The sequence below is a fragment of the Chiloscyllium plagiosum genome, chromosome 39 (assembly GCF_004010195.1).
Source record: "Chiloscyllium plagiosum isolate BGI_BamShark_2017 chromosome 39, ASM401019v2, whole genome shotgun sequence".
Taxonomy (NCBI): Eukaryota; Metazoa; Chordata; class Chondrichthyes; order Orectolobiformes; family Hemiscylliidae; genus Chiloscyllium; species Chiloscyllium plagiosum.
The window spans coordinates 23,052,604-23,070,093 of NC_057748.1; the positions used below are offsets into that span (position 1 = coordinate 23,052,604).

General features: G+C 42.6%; 1 protein-coding gene across 1 annotated transcript in view; it reads right to left on the bottom strand.

The window, feature by feature from the left end:
- sgsm3 (small G protein signaling modulator 3) overlaps positions 1 to 17,490 on the bottom strand; it is a 186,135-nt gene that overhangs the window by 152,584 nt on the left and 16,061 nt on the right. Inside the window, exon 2 of the mRNA XM_043680029.1 lies at positions 5,037 to 5,127. Within this exon, the coding sequence (XP_043535964.1) occupies positions 5,037 to 5,046 (10 nt within the window). The 5' untranslated portion in view covers positions 5,047 to 5,127. The remainder of the gene's footprint in view (positions 1 to 5,036; positions 5,128 to 17,490) is intronic.

A 17,490-nucleotide genomic window follows, 5' to 3' on the forward strand; every position in this document is an offset into this window, starting at 1 on the left:
ATTTTAAAGACCTCTAAGTCATTCCTCAACCTTTATTTTTCAAGAATAAGACAGCCAGTCCGTTCATCCGCTCTGGATAGCTGGATCCACACTTTGTGGTCATGTCCTTAAAAAATTATATCAGTATATAGGACAGGCAATGTGGTATTGTTACTCAAGAGGGGAAGAAAGGGTGCACCAGGGCAGTCAGTCTACCCTCACTGGAAACAATTGGAAGGAATTCCAAGAGACTGAATGAATCTACATTTGGTGAGGCAGGGATCAATCAACAATCAGCATACTTTTGTTAAGAAGGTCATGTCCGACTAACTTGATTGAATTTTTCAAAGAGGTGACCTGGGATGTAGATGAGGGCAAAGCATTTGATGTCACCTATTTGGACTTCAAGGTTTTTGATTAAGTTGCACATATCTTCACTATCAGTCTAAGAGCCCATGAGATCCACAGAAATTTGGCAAATTGAATCTAGAATGGGCTGAGTGACAGGTAGCAGAGAGTGATTGCTGAAGCATGTTTTAGAGACTGAAAGCCCATGTCCAGTGGAGTTGTGCAGGTATTAGTGTTGTGGCCACTGCAGTTTTTGGTATATATAAATAATTTAGACTTGAAATGTAGGAAGGCTGATAAGTAAGATTGTGGATGAACTGAAAGTTAGTCGGGTAGTATCCAGTGAGGAGAATAGCCTTAGACTACAGGAGGGTATGGATGAGCTGGTCAGATGGGCTGATCAGTGGCAAGTGGAATTCAATCCAAATAAGTGTGTGAGATGCACTTGGGCAGGATAAACAAGGCAAGGGAATACATTGAGTCATACAGCAGGGAAACAGACCCTTCAGACCATGCTGATAATAATAATCCCAAATTAAAGTAGTCCCTCATGCCTGCTTCTGGCCCATATCCCTCCAAACCTTTCCTATTCATGTACTTATCTAGACATCTTTTAAATGTTTCAACTGTGCTCATGATGAATGTTTGGACACTGGAAAGCACAGAGGATCAGACAGACATAGGTTATTCATGTCCTCAGATTCTGGAAGGCAGAACAGATAAATATGGTGGTTAAGGAGACATATGGGATACATGCAGGCAGCAAGACAGATAAGACGACCTATGGGATACAATACGCCATTTTTTATGTCTAAAACAGGTCTCTAAATGAGCATCATGACATAGTGCCATTCTCCTGCCTTTTCCCTTACCCTTGCACATTACTTGAACAGAAACAATCACTCAATCCTATTTAGAATGCCTTAATTGAACATGCCTCCACCAAACTTCCAGTCAGTGCATTCCAAACATGAAATATCATTGGGAGATAATTTTTTTTTCTAAATTTTGTCTTTTGCAAATGACATTAAATTTGTGCCCTCTTGTTTCTGATCCTTTTTCTAACAGGTGTGGTTTCTCCCTATCCACTCCATGACATCCATTCATGATTTTTACTACTTCTTTCTTATCTCCTCCTTTTCTCTTGAAAATTAATTAGGATTTGCACATGCTGTGAAAAATCAAACTCACATTTATCAATATCGAAATGCATTTGACACCCTTTTTGTAATTTTATTCCTTTTTTTTGTAATTTGTTGCCATGCTCCCCCCCAAAATTTATTTTGCCTACATATTTAGAATGATAGGATATTTTAGTTTAAATAGGTCACAGTATAAAGTTCACAAAATGTTAGTTGAACATCAGGTGTCATGTTGATTCTACAACCCAGCCAAGGACCTGACATCCTGTCTCACAAAGGCAAAAAAGTACATTCCAGCCACAAAGCTACTGTTTACATATATCTTGAAAAAATCTTCACAAAAGTCCCATCAGGGTTGATATCATAATCAATGATACAATAATACTGTAACATTAAAGCAAGATACTAAAAACACCATATGTGCTATATCTGCCCTTAATGAATACTGAAAAAGAAAACAGTAAGAAATAAACCTCAAATTTAAAATGATTCCTGAAAAATGCTTCTATCCCGCCTGTTGAAACCCTTAAATGACTCTTTGACTAAAGACGACTTCTCATCAGCCCTGAAACATTGAGCCTCAATCCAAATGTTACATGACCCTTTTATTTAATTTGTTGTAAATTGTAACAGTGAATATTTATTACTCCTATAACTTCTGTTTTTCTGTGCATGAATAAGTAAATTAGCAGACATTTTGGGATTATTTCATTTAAAAGAAATAATTTTTTAAAAAACGTTTCCAAAATCTGCTGCTGTAAAACTTAACTGCAAACTCAGGGTATAAAAACTTGGCGGGAAACATTAGCTTGCCCTCTCTCCATGGATCCTGGATCAGTGGTGCTGGAAGAGCACAGCAATTCAGGCAGCATCCGACGAGCAGCAAAATCGACGTTTCGGGCAAAAGCCCTTCATCAGGAATACTGATGAAGGGCTTTTGCCCGAACGTCGAATTTGCTGCTCGTCGGATGCTGCCTGAATTGATGTGCTCTTCCAGCACCACTGATCCAGAATCTGGTTTCCAGCATCTGCAGTCATTGTTTTTACCTCTCTCCATGGATGCTGTCTAACCCGGTGACCTCCATAATTTGTTGTTTTCAGTACAGATTCCAGCATCTGCATTCATTTGTTCCTACATATTCAATTCCTATTCTTTAAATTCATTGACCTCAGGTAGTTTAAAAAGAGACAAATGTTGTCAGCATTTCCCTTCAAACCCAACCACATCAGAGTCAGAGTCAATGAAAAGATTACAGCTTTGGGAATTATACAGAATACATAACAGAGGATTGGTTTGCAGTATCAATAAACTATGAGCCTGACACAACTGTCTGAAACTGCAACACGCATTATCATTCATATTTTAATACTCAATTCAGTTCTGGTCACCAAAGACACAAAATAAGTAGCAATGGGTCAAGAGGCTGATCCCTACATCTTTGGAATTGAGGTCTGAGCAAAGACTCTGAAATACAGACTCTTTCGAAACAAGTGAGAGGGAGCCTTACAGAAGTACACTATAAAAGCACAGAAGCTTCCACAGAAAAGCTCCTTCGAGTTAAAGCAAGATGTAGGATAAAATGACAAGTCTAGTAAAAGCTGAAACCAGAACAGAAATTGCTGGAGAAACTCAGTGGGTCTGGCAGCTTCAGTGAAGAGAAAGTAGAGCTAACACTTTGAGTCCAGTGACCCTTCTTCAGGATGTAAAAGCTGATTCTGCACTGATATCCGAAAGCATTTCTTCATATCGTGGCTAATAGGTGGAAAAAAAGACAAACACTCTGGAATTCTTCCATAGCGTGTGTGATATGACCACAAGACCCAGATGCAGAAATTAGGTCATTCGACCCAGAGGCTGTTCCGCCACTCAATCATGGCTGATGGGTTTTTCAACCCCACTGTCCCGCTCTCTCTCTCTGTAACTTTTGGCAATCAAGAACTTAGTTATCTCGGTCTTAATTATACTCAATGACCTGGCCTTCACAGATTTTTGTGGCAAAGAATTCCATAGATTCACCATTCTCTGCCGAAAGAAGTTTCTCTTTATCTCCATTCTAAAGGGTCTTCCCTTTATTCGAAGGCTGTGCCCTCAGATCCAAATCTCTCCTGCCAATAGAAACGTCTTCCCAACACCTTCTCTGTCCAGGTCATTCAGCATTCTGTAAGTTTCAATCAGATCCCCCCCGCCACATCCTTCACAACTCCGTCGAGTACAGTCCTAGAGTCTTGAAATGCTCCTCATGTGTTAAGCCTTTCACTCCTGGGATCATTCTCATGAACCTCCTCTGAACACACTTCAGGGGCAATACATCCTTCCTGAGGTAAGGGGCCCAATGTTGCTCACAATACTCTAAATATGGTTTGACCAGAGCTTTATAAAGCCTCAGAAGTACATCCCTGCTTTTATATTTTAGTCTTCTTCAGATGACTGACAACACTGGTATTTGCCTTCCTAACTACCGACTCAACCTGCAAGTTTACCTTCAGAGAAACCTGGACTAAGACTCCCAAGTCCCTTTCTATTTCAGATTTGAGTTTTCTCCTCATTTAGAAAATAATCCATGCCTCTATTCTTCCAACCAAAGTGTACGACCTTACACTTTCTGCAGCCTCGTGGTCTCTTCAACACTACCTGCACCTCCACCTATCTTTGTATCATCTGCAAACTTTGCCAGAATGCTCTCAGTTCCTTTATCCAGATCATTAATGTGCAAAGTGAAAATTTGTTGTCCCAACACTGACACTTGTGGAACATCACTAGTTACTAGCTTTCATCCTGAGAATGATCCTTTTATCTCCACTCTCTGCCTTCTACCAGACAGCCAATTTTCTGTCCATGCTAGTACCTGGCCCTTATTAGATTAGATTATGGAAACAGGCCCTTCGGCCCAACAAGTCCACACCGACCCTTTAAAAAGAGTAACCCACACAGACCCATTCCCCGATCCTACATTTATCCCTGACTAATGCACCTAACACTATGAGCAACTTAGCATGGCCAATTCACCTGACCTGCACATCTTTGGATTGTGGAAGGAAACTGGAGCACCTGGAGGAAACCCAAGCAGATACAGGGAGAACGTGCAAACTCCACACAGACAGCCGCCGGAGGCTTGAATCAAACTGAGGAGAAAGTGAGGTCTGCAGATGCTGGAGATCAAAGTTGAAACTTTATTGCTGGAACAGCACAGCAGGTCAGGCAGCATCCAGGGAACAGGAGATTCGACGTTTCGGGCACAGGCCCTATCAAACTGAGGGCCCTGGTGCTGTGAGGCAGCAGTGCTAACCACTGAGCCACCGTGCCTTCCTCAGCGTGCCACCATATCTTCCTCAGCATCCTCCTGTACAGAGAAATGTAGGCTCTACCAAGTGCAACCTCACCTGGTTAATATACTTGAATGGAATGGATTCCAACCATGGAACAATCTTGCTTTTTGTGTTATTACAAAATAGGCTTGTGATACTCCAGACTGAAATTTTATTAGATCCTAAGAACAATTTTCATATTAGTTCTTAAATTCCTCTTTCCTTAGATTTTGCCTGTATCACAATCCTGAAGTGCCATACCTGAAGACATTTTTTCCAATGAATGTATATTTTTCTTGCTTCACAAGCTCCTGGTATGTGCGTGTTTTTCTTGAGTCCGTTGCCCTGTGCACTAGGAAGAAGAAAACCTAATCAGTATGAAATGCAGCATAAAGATGAATGCAAGCTTGAATCTAATAAATCGACCGTGAGAAATCAAACTATCAATGGCCTGAGTTCAGAGAAATTCCACAGCAAACCAAAATTCTCTGTCCAGACAATATTCTAAGCACCATATCAAATTAAACTTCTGCCAAATTAGAGAAGATATTGTCAGGTTAGAGCTCGCCATAACTGAAATTAAAAAAAAGGGACAAAGGAAAACCGTTACCAAGGTTACTCACAGGCCCATTTCCATCATATATCCACAATCTGTCAAAGGATCAACCTCAATGTTAACTCTTGCAGTACTGGAGCAAGTCACATGTCCACTAGAGTGTAGGGCAGAACTAAAACCTGCAAAGACTGCTTTGTTCAGAAATATTATGATTAGAATTGGAAAGAAAATAATAGCAAAATACTGCGGATGCTGGAAATCTGAAATAAAAGCAGAAAATGCTAGAGAAAAGTCAGCAGACCTGCCTGTATCTGTGAAGAGAGAGAAACAAAGTTAACATTTCAAGACATCACACTCAAAATGCTAACTCGGTTTCTTTCTTCACAGATGCCACTAGATCCGATGAATTTTGAATTAGGTTTAGAATTGAATTAGGTGTACTGTCACATGCGCTCACACGAGTACAGTGAAAAGTTTACAAGTCGTCACTTATGGTGCCATCTTAAATACAAAGATACCAAAGTACAGGATTTGGTATAAAGTAGGGAAATAAAGAAACAAAGTTAAAAGTTAAACAATACAGTGTTACTAAAAAGTGAAAAAACCCAAAGAAACACAGTTAACAGATCAAAACCACAGTCCATAAGTGCCTAGCCATGCTAGGCTCACACTCCTCACAAGGGCTCGACTACCCCCACTCCAAGCTTGTCCCGGGCAGCCTGCTCTTGCTGCCTTACAGCTTGTTTCTGCTACTGCCACTGCCATGGGAAGCCTATTACTGCCCCTCCATCTCCTCCAGCTGTCTGCCCCACTCTCTGTTTTTTTTAAGTTTGGAAACAAACAACCATTTCAAAGGGGTTTGAAAACTACAAAATCAGTCAGTGGGATTAACTGCACAGGCACTTGCCATTTTTAATTTCAGAGACACACTTATTCAAGGACAACATCGGAGGTTAACCACATCCAGAAAAAAAACAAACCTTACATTCACTTCAGTGAGCATCAAACCCAATACCTTTACTCCATGCTATCAGTAGCCACCAGCGCTTTGATCAGATATCAACTCTTCCTAAACTCAACATTACAGAAACATCAAGACTGCCACAACCAATCCACACTACTGTTTATGCTCCATGCAATCAAATATTTCCAACCTATTCCCATGTATCTTCATTCATTTCTCCCTCATCCACCGAATCCAATCTAATATTGAATGTTCACACTAGCTTCTACCTCAGTCACAAACACATGGTGTCTACTCCACTGGCGCTGAGCTTGCATTTATTGGCCACCCCTATTTGCCCTGAAATGGGTGTTGGTGTGCTGCCTTCTTGAGAAGACAAATATCTTTCTTAGTATCTGTTTTAAATTTTTGAAATTAATGTTGTCTCTGTCCTCTTTCACTCAAAACTACGGCTCTGTTTTAGTAAATTGTGGAGTTGAACAGCACAAGCTTGGTCCAACTTGAAATCAAGTTCTTCCAGTTGGGCATACACTCCTACTCTTTCCCCACTTCCTGCAAACATTTATCTTTCGTCAGTGACTACTAAATCTAACGACTTTCTAAACTGAAAAACCTCCAAACAACACCTCTGCTTCTTTTGACATCATTCTAAAGCTCTTCAGCTCTGACAAACAGTTTCCCCTGGGTGGTGGTATGCTTCTTCTTGAACCAGGACAATTCTTGAGGTTTGGATTAGCCAGTGCCTTTGGGAGGAAAGTCCAGGACTTATATACAGTGACACTGAAGGAAAAGTGATATATTTACAAGTCAGGCTGGCTTGAGGGGAACCTGTGAGATGACTTTCCCAGGGATCTGTCCTTGTCTTTTTACATGGCAGTGGGTTAGGAAAGTGATGGCTAAGGAGTCTTGGTGGATTTCCGCAGTGCATTTTGTCCATGATACATAGTGCTGCTACTCTTACTAAATATTAAAGCAGAGAAAGTGAATGTTGAAGTTGGTGGATGGGATGCCAATCAAATAGACCTGGTCTTGATTGGTCACAGAGTCATACAGATCTGTAGCTCCGAAAAGGCCCTTCAGTCTGCTCTGGTCAAACACCACCACCTAACTATTCTAATCCCAGTTTCCAGCACTTCAACCATAACCTAATATGCCTTGACATCACATGTGCACATCTAATCACGCCTTAAATGTTATGAGGGTTTCTGATTCTACCATCCTTTGAGGCAATGAGTTCCAGATTCCCTTTATCCTTTGGGTGTAAATAAAAACGTTCTCACATCTCCTCTGAACGTCCCACCCTTACAGTAAATCAATATTTCCTGTTCATTGATCCCATCACCACTAAGAAAAGTTCCTTCTTGTGTAACCTATGAGATACATGAAATTATGAAAAAGGTCATGTCCCCTTTCAATTTTCTCTGCTCCATGGTAAACAATCCCAGTCTACCCAATCTCTCTTCATAACAAAGTCTCAGCCCTGCCAACATCAAGGTAAATCTCCTCTGCATCCTCCCCGAATGTTATCACATTGCTTTTATAACATGCATTCCAGAAAGGCACACAACACTCTCGCTGTGGCCTCAGCAACATTTTATACAGTTCCAGCATAAGCTATCTGCTCTTACACTCTATGCCCATGCAAGTATCCGGTATGCCTTCGTAACCACTTTTATAGACCTGTCCTTCTATTCTGAATGACATTTCAGGGATTCAGTGATGGCAATGCCACTGAACATCAAAGGAAGATGATTAGTCTCTCTTCTGAGAGATAGTTCTTACTTTGCACTTGTGTGGTGTGAATATTAATTGCCACTTCTCAGTTCAAGCCTGGATGCTGTCCAGACAGACACAGACTGCTTCAATATCTGAGGTGTCACAAATGTGTTGATCGTAGTACATTCATCAGCAAAAATCCCCAACTTCTGGACCTTATAAGGGATGAAAGGTTCAATGGAGCAGCTGATGCTGATTGGGCCTAGGACACTACCCTGAGAACTCCTGCAGAGATGGCTTGAAACTATCGACTCCAAGCAACAGAGTGTTTTCCATGGACTGTATAGGGCAATAAGACAATAAGACATAGAAGCAGACGCAAATCATTTGGTCTATCAAGTCTACTTCACCATTCAATCAGATCACGTATGATCTGAATAATTCCTAACTCCATTTTTCTGCCTTATCCACATACTCTTGATTAAAAGCCAGTCTATCTCAGCCTCAAATATGCATCACCACCCTGCTACTAAACCCTCTGCGACAACAAATTCACTAAGTTCACTACCTAAGAGAAGAAATTTCTTCTCATCTCTGTTTTAAATGGCAACCTCTTAGTCTGAGATTATGATCTCAGATCCTCAATTCTCCCACATGGGGAAATAACATCCCCACAGTTACCCTGGCAAGCCCCTAAAGAATCTGCTATGTTCCAAAAGGACGCCTCTCATTCTTCAAAACTCTAGTGAGCACCAAAGCATACCATGCAGCAAGACCTGGAAAATATCCAAGTGTGGGCTGACGAGTGACAAGTAATATTCATGCCATACCAGTCTCAGGCAATCAGCATCTCGAACACGAGAAAATCAAATCATACTAGGTGTTACTATTGTCTAGAAACTAAAATTGATTAATCATATACATAGGAGTAAATAACTGCAGATGCTGGAATCTGTACTGAAAACAACATATGCTGGAGATCACAATGGGTCAGACAGCATGCTAATGTTTTGAATCTAGTCGACTCTTCACCAGAGCTGAAGTGCGGAGGGCGCAGCATTTATGCTATAGTTGGGGGGTGGTGGGTGTAGAATGCTGACGGAAAAAAGATGTTGGTATTTCAAATTTAGTGATCAAAATTGCAGAGACACACCATTGTGTGTTTAACTGTCAGACTGGAAAAAACAGACAGCCTCACTGGGGTGGGGTGGGGAAAGAGGAGAGAGGACCTGGTGACAGAAACTGTAACAAGTAAAACTAAAAGAAAGGGAAGAACAGGAGTTGGTTCATAATTTGAAAGTATTGAACTCAATAATAAATCCAGAAGGCAATTACAGTGTCTGGAAGGTCGGGGTCACGCTTGCACGAAGACCGGAGGTGTTCTGCAAAGCAGTCATCCAGTCTGCGTTTGGTTTCTCCAATGTAGAGTTAGCCACATTGGGTGCTGAGAATACAATACACAAGGTTGGAGGAGATACTGGGGAAATGCTGCTTCATCTGGACAGTCTGTTCAGGCCCTTGGATGGTGAGCAGGGAGGAGGTGAAGGTGCAGGTGTTACATCTTCTGTGGTTACATGGGAAGACGGTGTGGTGTCAGTGATTGTGGAATGGACCAGGATGTCCCTGAAGGAGAGATCCCTACGAAACGCAGACAAGGGGAGTCAGGGGAAGATGTGTTTGGTAGTGGCATTCTGCTGGGGTTATCTGAAATGGTGGAGAATGAGCCTTTAAGTGTGGAGGATGGTGGGATGAAGAGTGAGGACAAGGGGTGTCGACCATTTTCCCCCCTCTCAGTTGAAGCAAAATGTTCAGAGACACAGTATAGTTTTACCATCTTCATCTTTATTCCAGACCCTGGACGGAGAGAGAACGATCGCCCATGTGTGCAGGGACATGGGTTCATGGTCTTCTCTGGAAGAGCAGTTTCTCAATGAACTATATAGTCATTTTACAGGGAGGAGCATCCAGATAAGGCAACATCTATATTGATTGGGTGACCGTTACATTGAACGAGCATCAACAGTAAAGATTAAGCCATCTGCTTTTACACAATGAATATTCTTAACCTTGTTAACTGGCTTCACATAATGAATACTTTTCACCTTGTAAACTGATGTTAGATACTGAATGCTACCTCATCTTGTTAAATGGCTCTACCATAATGAATGCTTTCTCACCTTGTTAACCCCACTACCCTTGCCTCCCGTACCTCATTGTTTACTGCAAGTTCTGATCTGATCTGAGTCATGCTCAGCTGAACCTCGTTTCACAGAAATCAGAACTTTACTCTTTCCCTGCCTGCTTATACCCTATACACATTCTCAGGTGGACCTGATCATGCTGCTGAGAGTGATGGGAAAGTGCAAAGGCAAAAGCATGGGTGTGTGGTCGAAAGTGGTTGAGAGCCCTCTCAATCAGAGAGGGGCAGGAAACCATAGTTAAAGAAGAAATGAGCCATGTCAGCAACGTTGTTTTGGAAGATAGCATTATCTGAACAGATACAACGTAGGTGAGGGAACTGGGAAAACTGGATGAGTCCTTGCAGGATGTGGGGTGTGAACAGCTGTAGTGAAGGTAGCTATGGGAGTCAGTGGCTTTGTAGTAGATTGCAGTGGACAGTTTATTCTCTTAAATGGAGACAGAGTTCAAGTAAAGAAAAGGAAGTTTGGAAATGGATGATGTGAAAGTTATAGGGGGTGGAAATTGGAGGCAAACCAACAAATTTTTCAAGGTCCTGGTGGGGAATGGAGGTATAGACAAATTCAACATCCATGGTGAACAGGAGGCAGTTATGGCCAGGGAACTGGAACATTTCCAGTCTGTGCGCAAGTGTGACCCTGTCCTTCCTGAAGCCAGTCATTTTGACAGCGTCCTGTTCACAGGTTGTCCTCAGCATGCTATTGTGCTCTACTGAATCACAGTGCAAATCAGAGGAACAACATCTCATCTTCAGATTAGGCACTTTACAGCCTTCTGCATTTAATATAGAGTTCAACACCTTCAAATTGTGAACCAACTTCCATTTCTTCCTTTTCTTTTAGTTTTACTTGTTACATTCTCGGTCAGGTGCTCTCTGTTCTTTCAGGTCTGGCAGTTAGACACACCCTTGTTCTGCCATTCTCATATTCCAATCACTTCATCTGAAGTATCAGCATCTTTTTTCCTCCAGCACTCTATACCCACCACCCCCAATCCCAACCATACCATAAACGTTTCACCCTCCACACTTCACTTCAGCTTTGAAGAAGAGTCAAAATGTTGGCTTACTTTCTCTCAAATGCATGCTGCCTGACCCGCTGTGATCTCCAGCGTTTGTTGTTTTCAAAGCATGGGTTGGGGCTTGGAATTTTGCAGCAAGTAACTCACATTCTGACTCCTCAAAAGCACAAGTCGGGGTGTGATGGCGTACTCCCATATGTTTGGTTAACTGCAGCTCCAACAAATTCAAGAAGCTTGACAACATCCAGGACAAAGAATCCCACCAGTATGACATCCATAAACATTCAATCCCTCCACCGACACTCAGTAGCAGCGTGTACTATCCGCAAGATGCACTATCCGCATGAATGGGCAAGGAGCAAAGGGATACACGTCCTTAGAAAATAGGCGGCAGGTTTAGATAGAGGATCTGGATTGGCACAGGCTTAGAGGGTTGAAGGACTTGTTCCTGTGCTTTAATGTTCTCTGTTCCTTTGTATTACTGAAATTCACAAGCTTATTAGACAGCACCTTCCAAATCTACAACCAATATCATCTCGAAGGACAAGACAACAGCTACAGGAGAACACCACCAACTGCGGGTTCCCCTCTAAGTCACTTACCATCCTGATTTGGAAATATAATCATAATTCTTTCAGTGTCACTGGATCAAAAGCTAGAACTCTCTCCCTAACAGCATTGTGGGTCTACCTAAAGCAAACAGACTGCAGCAGTTCAAGAAGGCAGTTCGCTCCCATCTTCACCAGGGCAATTAGACATGGACAATAAACGCTGGCTCAGCAGTAATGGCCACATCCTATGATGTGTTAAAAAACAGCCCAACGTCTCCTCATAAGAAAATCCCTCCATGTCTAGAACCAATCCAATGAACTTCTCTGGACTGCCTCCAATATCTTTCCTGAGATTAAGGTACCAAATCTCTTCCCACTTTCCAGTTTTGCCATGGCATCTTAAATGTCATTCTCAGCCAAATACTGCCTTATTATCATGGACAATCATTTTTACTTCCCCTCTGGAATTCAGCTCCTTCATTTACATTAGGGAAAGGTCTGTAATAAGGTCAGAAGCCAAATGGCCCTGATGGCATCCAAAGTGAACATCAATGAGCCGCATGTTACTTTGCAAACGGTGCTTGTTTTAGAACTGCCAATGACCACAGCTATCACTTTGCTGCTGAACCAGAATAGACTGAGTAGTAAACAACCACTTTATATTTGTCCTGCTTTGTGTACGTAGGCAATCTTTCACATTGTCAGAAGATGCCAGTGTTGTAGTTGTACTGTCAGGGAAGATAGAAGATCAAATACGTAAGCAAATTTGAGGAAAGTACAAGAATAATAAAAGGCATTAATAGTCACGGATTTTAACTACCCAAATAACTTCAATGTGCAAGTTTGGAAAGAAGTAAAATTCTTCAATTGCATCCAGGAGAATTTGTTAGCCAGCACATAGAAAGCCCAACAAGGAAGGGGTAATTCTGGGCTTCATATTTGAAATGAACTCATGCACAGTGACCATAAGTAGTTATGGAAAAGTAATAAGGATGGCTGGGAAGTGTTCTATAAGTTCAAAATGGGAAAGGCTAATTTCCTGAAGACAAGAGATGATTTGGCCCAGTTCGATTGGGAGCGGCTACTTGCACATCTAACTGCGGAGAGAGAGCGAGCGAGCGAGAACACGGGATGTCAAGGGCCTGGTAATGGGTGTGGACGCAGAAGACATAGACAGTCTTCAATTAATACTTTAAATCAGACTTCACAGAGGAAAAGGACAACTGTGAAATAGAAGAATGAATTTAAAAGGATGCAGGAGAGGAGGTACTTGTAGGTTTAGCAGCCTTAAAAGTGGATCAATCCTCTGACATGGACGAGATGTGGCATGATGGCTCAGTGGTTAGCACTGCTGCCTCACAGGGTTTGATTTCAGCCTTGGGCAACAGTCTGTGTGGAGTTTGCACATCCTCGCTGTGTCTGGCCACGGGAAATGTAACGTTACAGGGATTGGGGTTGGGAGGTGGATCTGAGTGGAATGCTCTTTGGAGGGTCAGTGTCAGCTCAATGAACGGAATATCCTGTTTCCACACTGTAGGGATTCTAGTCTGTGTTCTCTGGGCTGTGATGAAGGCATGACAGGAGGTATCAGGGGCACTAGCAGTAATTTTCAAATCCTGTCTGCTACCACATTAAAAAACAAATTCAAGCAAATTAGATTTTTTTGAAGTCTTAATTCCGTATTTCTTTAACCTATCTCGAGCTGTCCAAGTGACTGATTCTTGATCTGAATTATTAAATCTAAAAGCTTTCCAGCACTAAAATTAAAAAGGACTAGTCTGTGATTGCTGGGCTTATTTTACACCTTTTGTTTTGAACAATGGTATAATATTTCCAATTCTCTGGTGTGTTCTATCAAAAAAGGATTGTGGCCAGTTTCCATCATCATTGCCCCGGTGTCTTCATTTGCATCTGATCCAGTCCTTTACTAAAGCTTTCAGTAAAGGCAGCTTATTTATTACCTACAGATACTGGAGGTCAGAGTTGTGTGTGTGTTGCTGGAAAAGCACAGCAGGTCAGGCAGCATCCGACATTTCGGGCCAGAGCCCTTCATCAGAAATGAGGCTGGGAACCTCAGTGGGTGAAGAGATAAATGGGAGGGGGTGGGGCTGGGGAGAAGGTAGCTGAGAGTGCAATAGGTGGATGGAGGTAGGGGTAAAGGTGATAGGTCAAAGACCTTCTCTATCACTCTGTAGCTCATCCAGTGTCTTAACTGGACAATACAGCACAAGAAAGGCCCTTCAACCCACCATTTCTGTACCAAACATGATGCTCTTCTAAACTAATCCCATCTGCCGGCCCAAGGTCAGTATCCTTTTATTTTGTCTGTTTCTGTGTCAGTCTTAAACACTGCTATTGTACTTACTTCTACCACATCCCCAGTAGTATGTACCAGGCACCTATTATTAGATTCCCGACAATGTGGAAACAGGCCCTTCGGCCCAACAAGTCCACACCGATCCTCTGAAGAGTAACCCACCAAGTCCCATTTCCCTCTGACTAATATACCTAACACTACGGGCAATTTAGCCTGGCCAATTCACCTGACCTACACATCTTTGGACTGTGGGAGGAAGCCAGAGCACCCAGAGGAAACCCTCACAGATACGGGGAGAATGTACAAACTCCACACAGACAGTCGCCCAAGGCTGAAATCGAACCTGGGACCCTGGTGCTGTAATGCAGCAGTGCTAACCACTGAGCCACTGTGCCACCTATCATCCATAAACTATTTACGTGGCTATAAAGGACGTTTAGACTCCCTTTCACGTTAGTTGCCAATGTCATCTCATGCTGTCACTTTGCTTCCCACTTTCTTGATTTTACTTCCGAGCTCTCTTATATTTATCCTGGTTCTCACTTGTACTATCAACCTCACACTGGCACACATACCTCTTTTCTGCCTTGTCCACTTCTTTATGTCTGTCTTTAAATCATTCAGGAAGATAGAGTCATAGAGATGTACAGCATGGAAACAGACCGTTTGGTCCAACCCGTCAATGCCAACCAGATATCCCAACCCAATCTAGTCCCACCTACCAGCACCTGGCCCATATCCCTCCAAACCCTTCCTATTCATATACCCATCCAAATGCCTCTTAAATGTTGCAATGGTACCAGCCTCCACCACTTCCTCTGGCAGCTTATTCTATACACGTACCACCACTGCGTGAAAAAGTTGCCTCGTAGGTCTCTTTTATATCTTTCCCCTCTCACCCTAAACCCCTCCTATGCCCTCTAGTTCTGGAGTCCCCGACCCCAGAAAAAAGACTTGGCCTATTTACCCGACCCATGCCCTTCATAATTTTGTAAACCTCTACAAGGTCACCCCTCAGCCTCCGACGCTCCAGGGAAAACAGCCCCAGCCTGTTCAGCCTCTCCCTATAGCTCAAATCTCCAACCCTGGCAGCATCCTCGTAAATCTTTTCTGAACCCTTTCAAGTTTCACAACATCTTTCAGATAGGAAGGAGACCAGAATTGCACGCAATATTCCAACAGTGGTCTAACCAATGTCCTGTACAGCCGCAACATGACCTCCCGACTCATGTACTCAATACTCTGACCAATAAAGGAAAGCATACTAAACGCTGCCTTCACTATCCTATCTACCTGCGACTCCACTTTCAAGGAGCTATGAACCTGCACTCCAAGGTCTCTTTGTTCAACAACACTCCCTAGGACCTTACCATTAAGTGATAAATCCTGCTAAGACTTGCTTTCCCAATATGCAGCACCTTGCATTTATCTGAATTAAACTCCATCTGCCACTTCTCAAACCATTGGCCCATTTGGTCAAGATCCTGTTGTAATCTGAGGTAACCCTCTTCACTGTCCACTACACCTCCAATTTTGGTGTCATCTGCAAACTTACTAACTGTACCTCTTTATGCTCGCATCCAAATCATTTATGTAAATGACAAAAAGTAGAGGACCCAGCACCGATCCTTGTGGCACTCCACTGGTCACAGGCCTCCAGTCTGAAAAACAGCCCTCCACCACCACCCTGTCTTCTACCTTTGAGCCAGTTCAGTATCCAAAATGGCTAGTTCTCCTTGTATTCTGTGAGATCTAACCTTGCTAATCAGTCTCCCATGGGGAACCCTGTCGAACGCCTTACTGAAGTCCATGTAGATCACATCTGCTGCTCTGCACTCATCAATCCTCTTTGTTACTTCCTCAAAAAAGTCAATCAAGTTTGTGAGACATGATTTCCCAAGCACAAAGCCATGTTGACTATCCCTAATCAGTCCTTGTCTTTCCAAATACATGTACATCCTGTCCCTCAGGATTCCCTCCAACAACTTGCCCACCACCGAGGTCAGGCTCACCGGACTATAGTTCCCTGGCTTGTCCTTACCACCCTTCTTAAACAGTGACACCACGTTTGCCAACCTCCAGTCTTCCGGCACCTCCCCTGTGACTATCGATGATACAAATATCTCAGCAAGAGGCCCAATCACTTCTCTAGCTTCCCAGAGTTCTCGGGTACACCTGATCAGGTCCTGGGGATTTATCCACCTTTACCCGTTTCAAGACATCCAGCACTTCCTCCTCTGAAATCTGGACATTTTGCAAGATGTCACCATCTATTTCCCAACAGTCTGTATCTTCCATATCCTTTTTCACAGTATATACTGATGCAAAATACTCATTTAGTATCTCCCCCATTTTGTGCAGCTCTACACAAAGGCCGTCTTGCTGACCTTTGAGGGGCCCTATTCTCTGAAGAAGGGGTCATGCCCGAAACGTCGATTCTCCTATTCCTTGGATGCTGCCTGACCTGCTGCGCTTTTCCAGCAACACATTTTCAGCTCTGATCTCCAGCATCTGCAGTCCTCACTTTCTCCTCTGGGCCCTATTCTCTCCCTAGTTACCCTTTTGTCCTTAATGTATTTGTAAAACCCTTTGGATTCTCCTTAATTCTATTTGCCAAAGCTATCTCATGTCCCCATTTTGCCCTCCTGATTTTCCTCTTAAGTATACTCCTACTTCCTTTATACTCTAAGGATTGACTTGATCTATCCTGCCTATACCTTACATATGCTTCCTTTTTCTTAACCAAACTCTCAATTTCTTTAGTAATCCAGCATTCCCAATACCTACCAGCCTTTCCTTTAACCTTGACAGGAATATACTTTTTTCTGGATTCTTGTTATCTCATTTCTTAAGGCTTCCATTTTCCAGCCGTCCTTTCACCTGCGAACATCTGCTCCCAATCAGCTTTCAAAGTTCTTGCCGAATACCATCAAAATTGGCCTGCCTCCAATTTAGAACTTCAACTTTTAGATCTGGTCTATCCTTTTCCATCACTATTTTAATACGAATAGAATAATGGTCGCTGGCCCCAAAGTGCTCCCCCACTGACTCCTCAGTTACCTGCCCTGCCTTATTTCCCAACAGTAGGTCAAGTTTTGCACTTTCTCTAGTAGGTACATCCACATACTGAATCAGAAAATGGTCTTGTACACACTTAACAAATTCCTCTCATTCTAAACCCTTAACACTATGGCAGTCCTAGTCTATATTTGGAAAGTTAAAATCCCCTACCATAGCCACCCTATTATTCTTACAGATAGCGGAGGTCTCCTTACAAGTTTGTTTCTCAATTTCCCTCTGACTATTAGGGGGTCTATAATACAATCCCAATAAGGTGATCATCCCTTTCTTATTTCTCAGTTCCACCCAAATAACTTCCCTGGATGTATTTC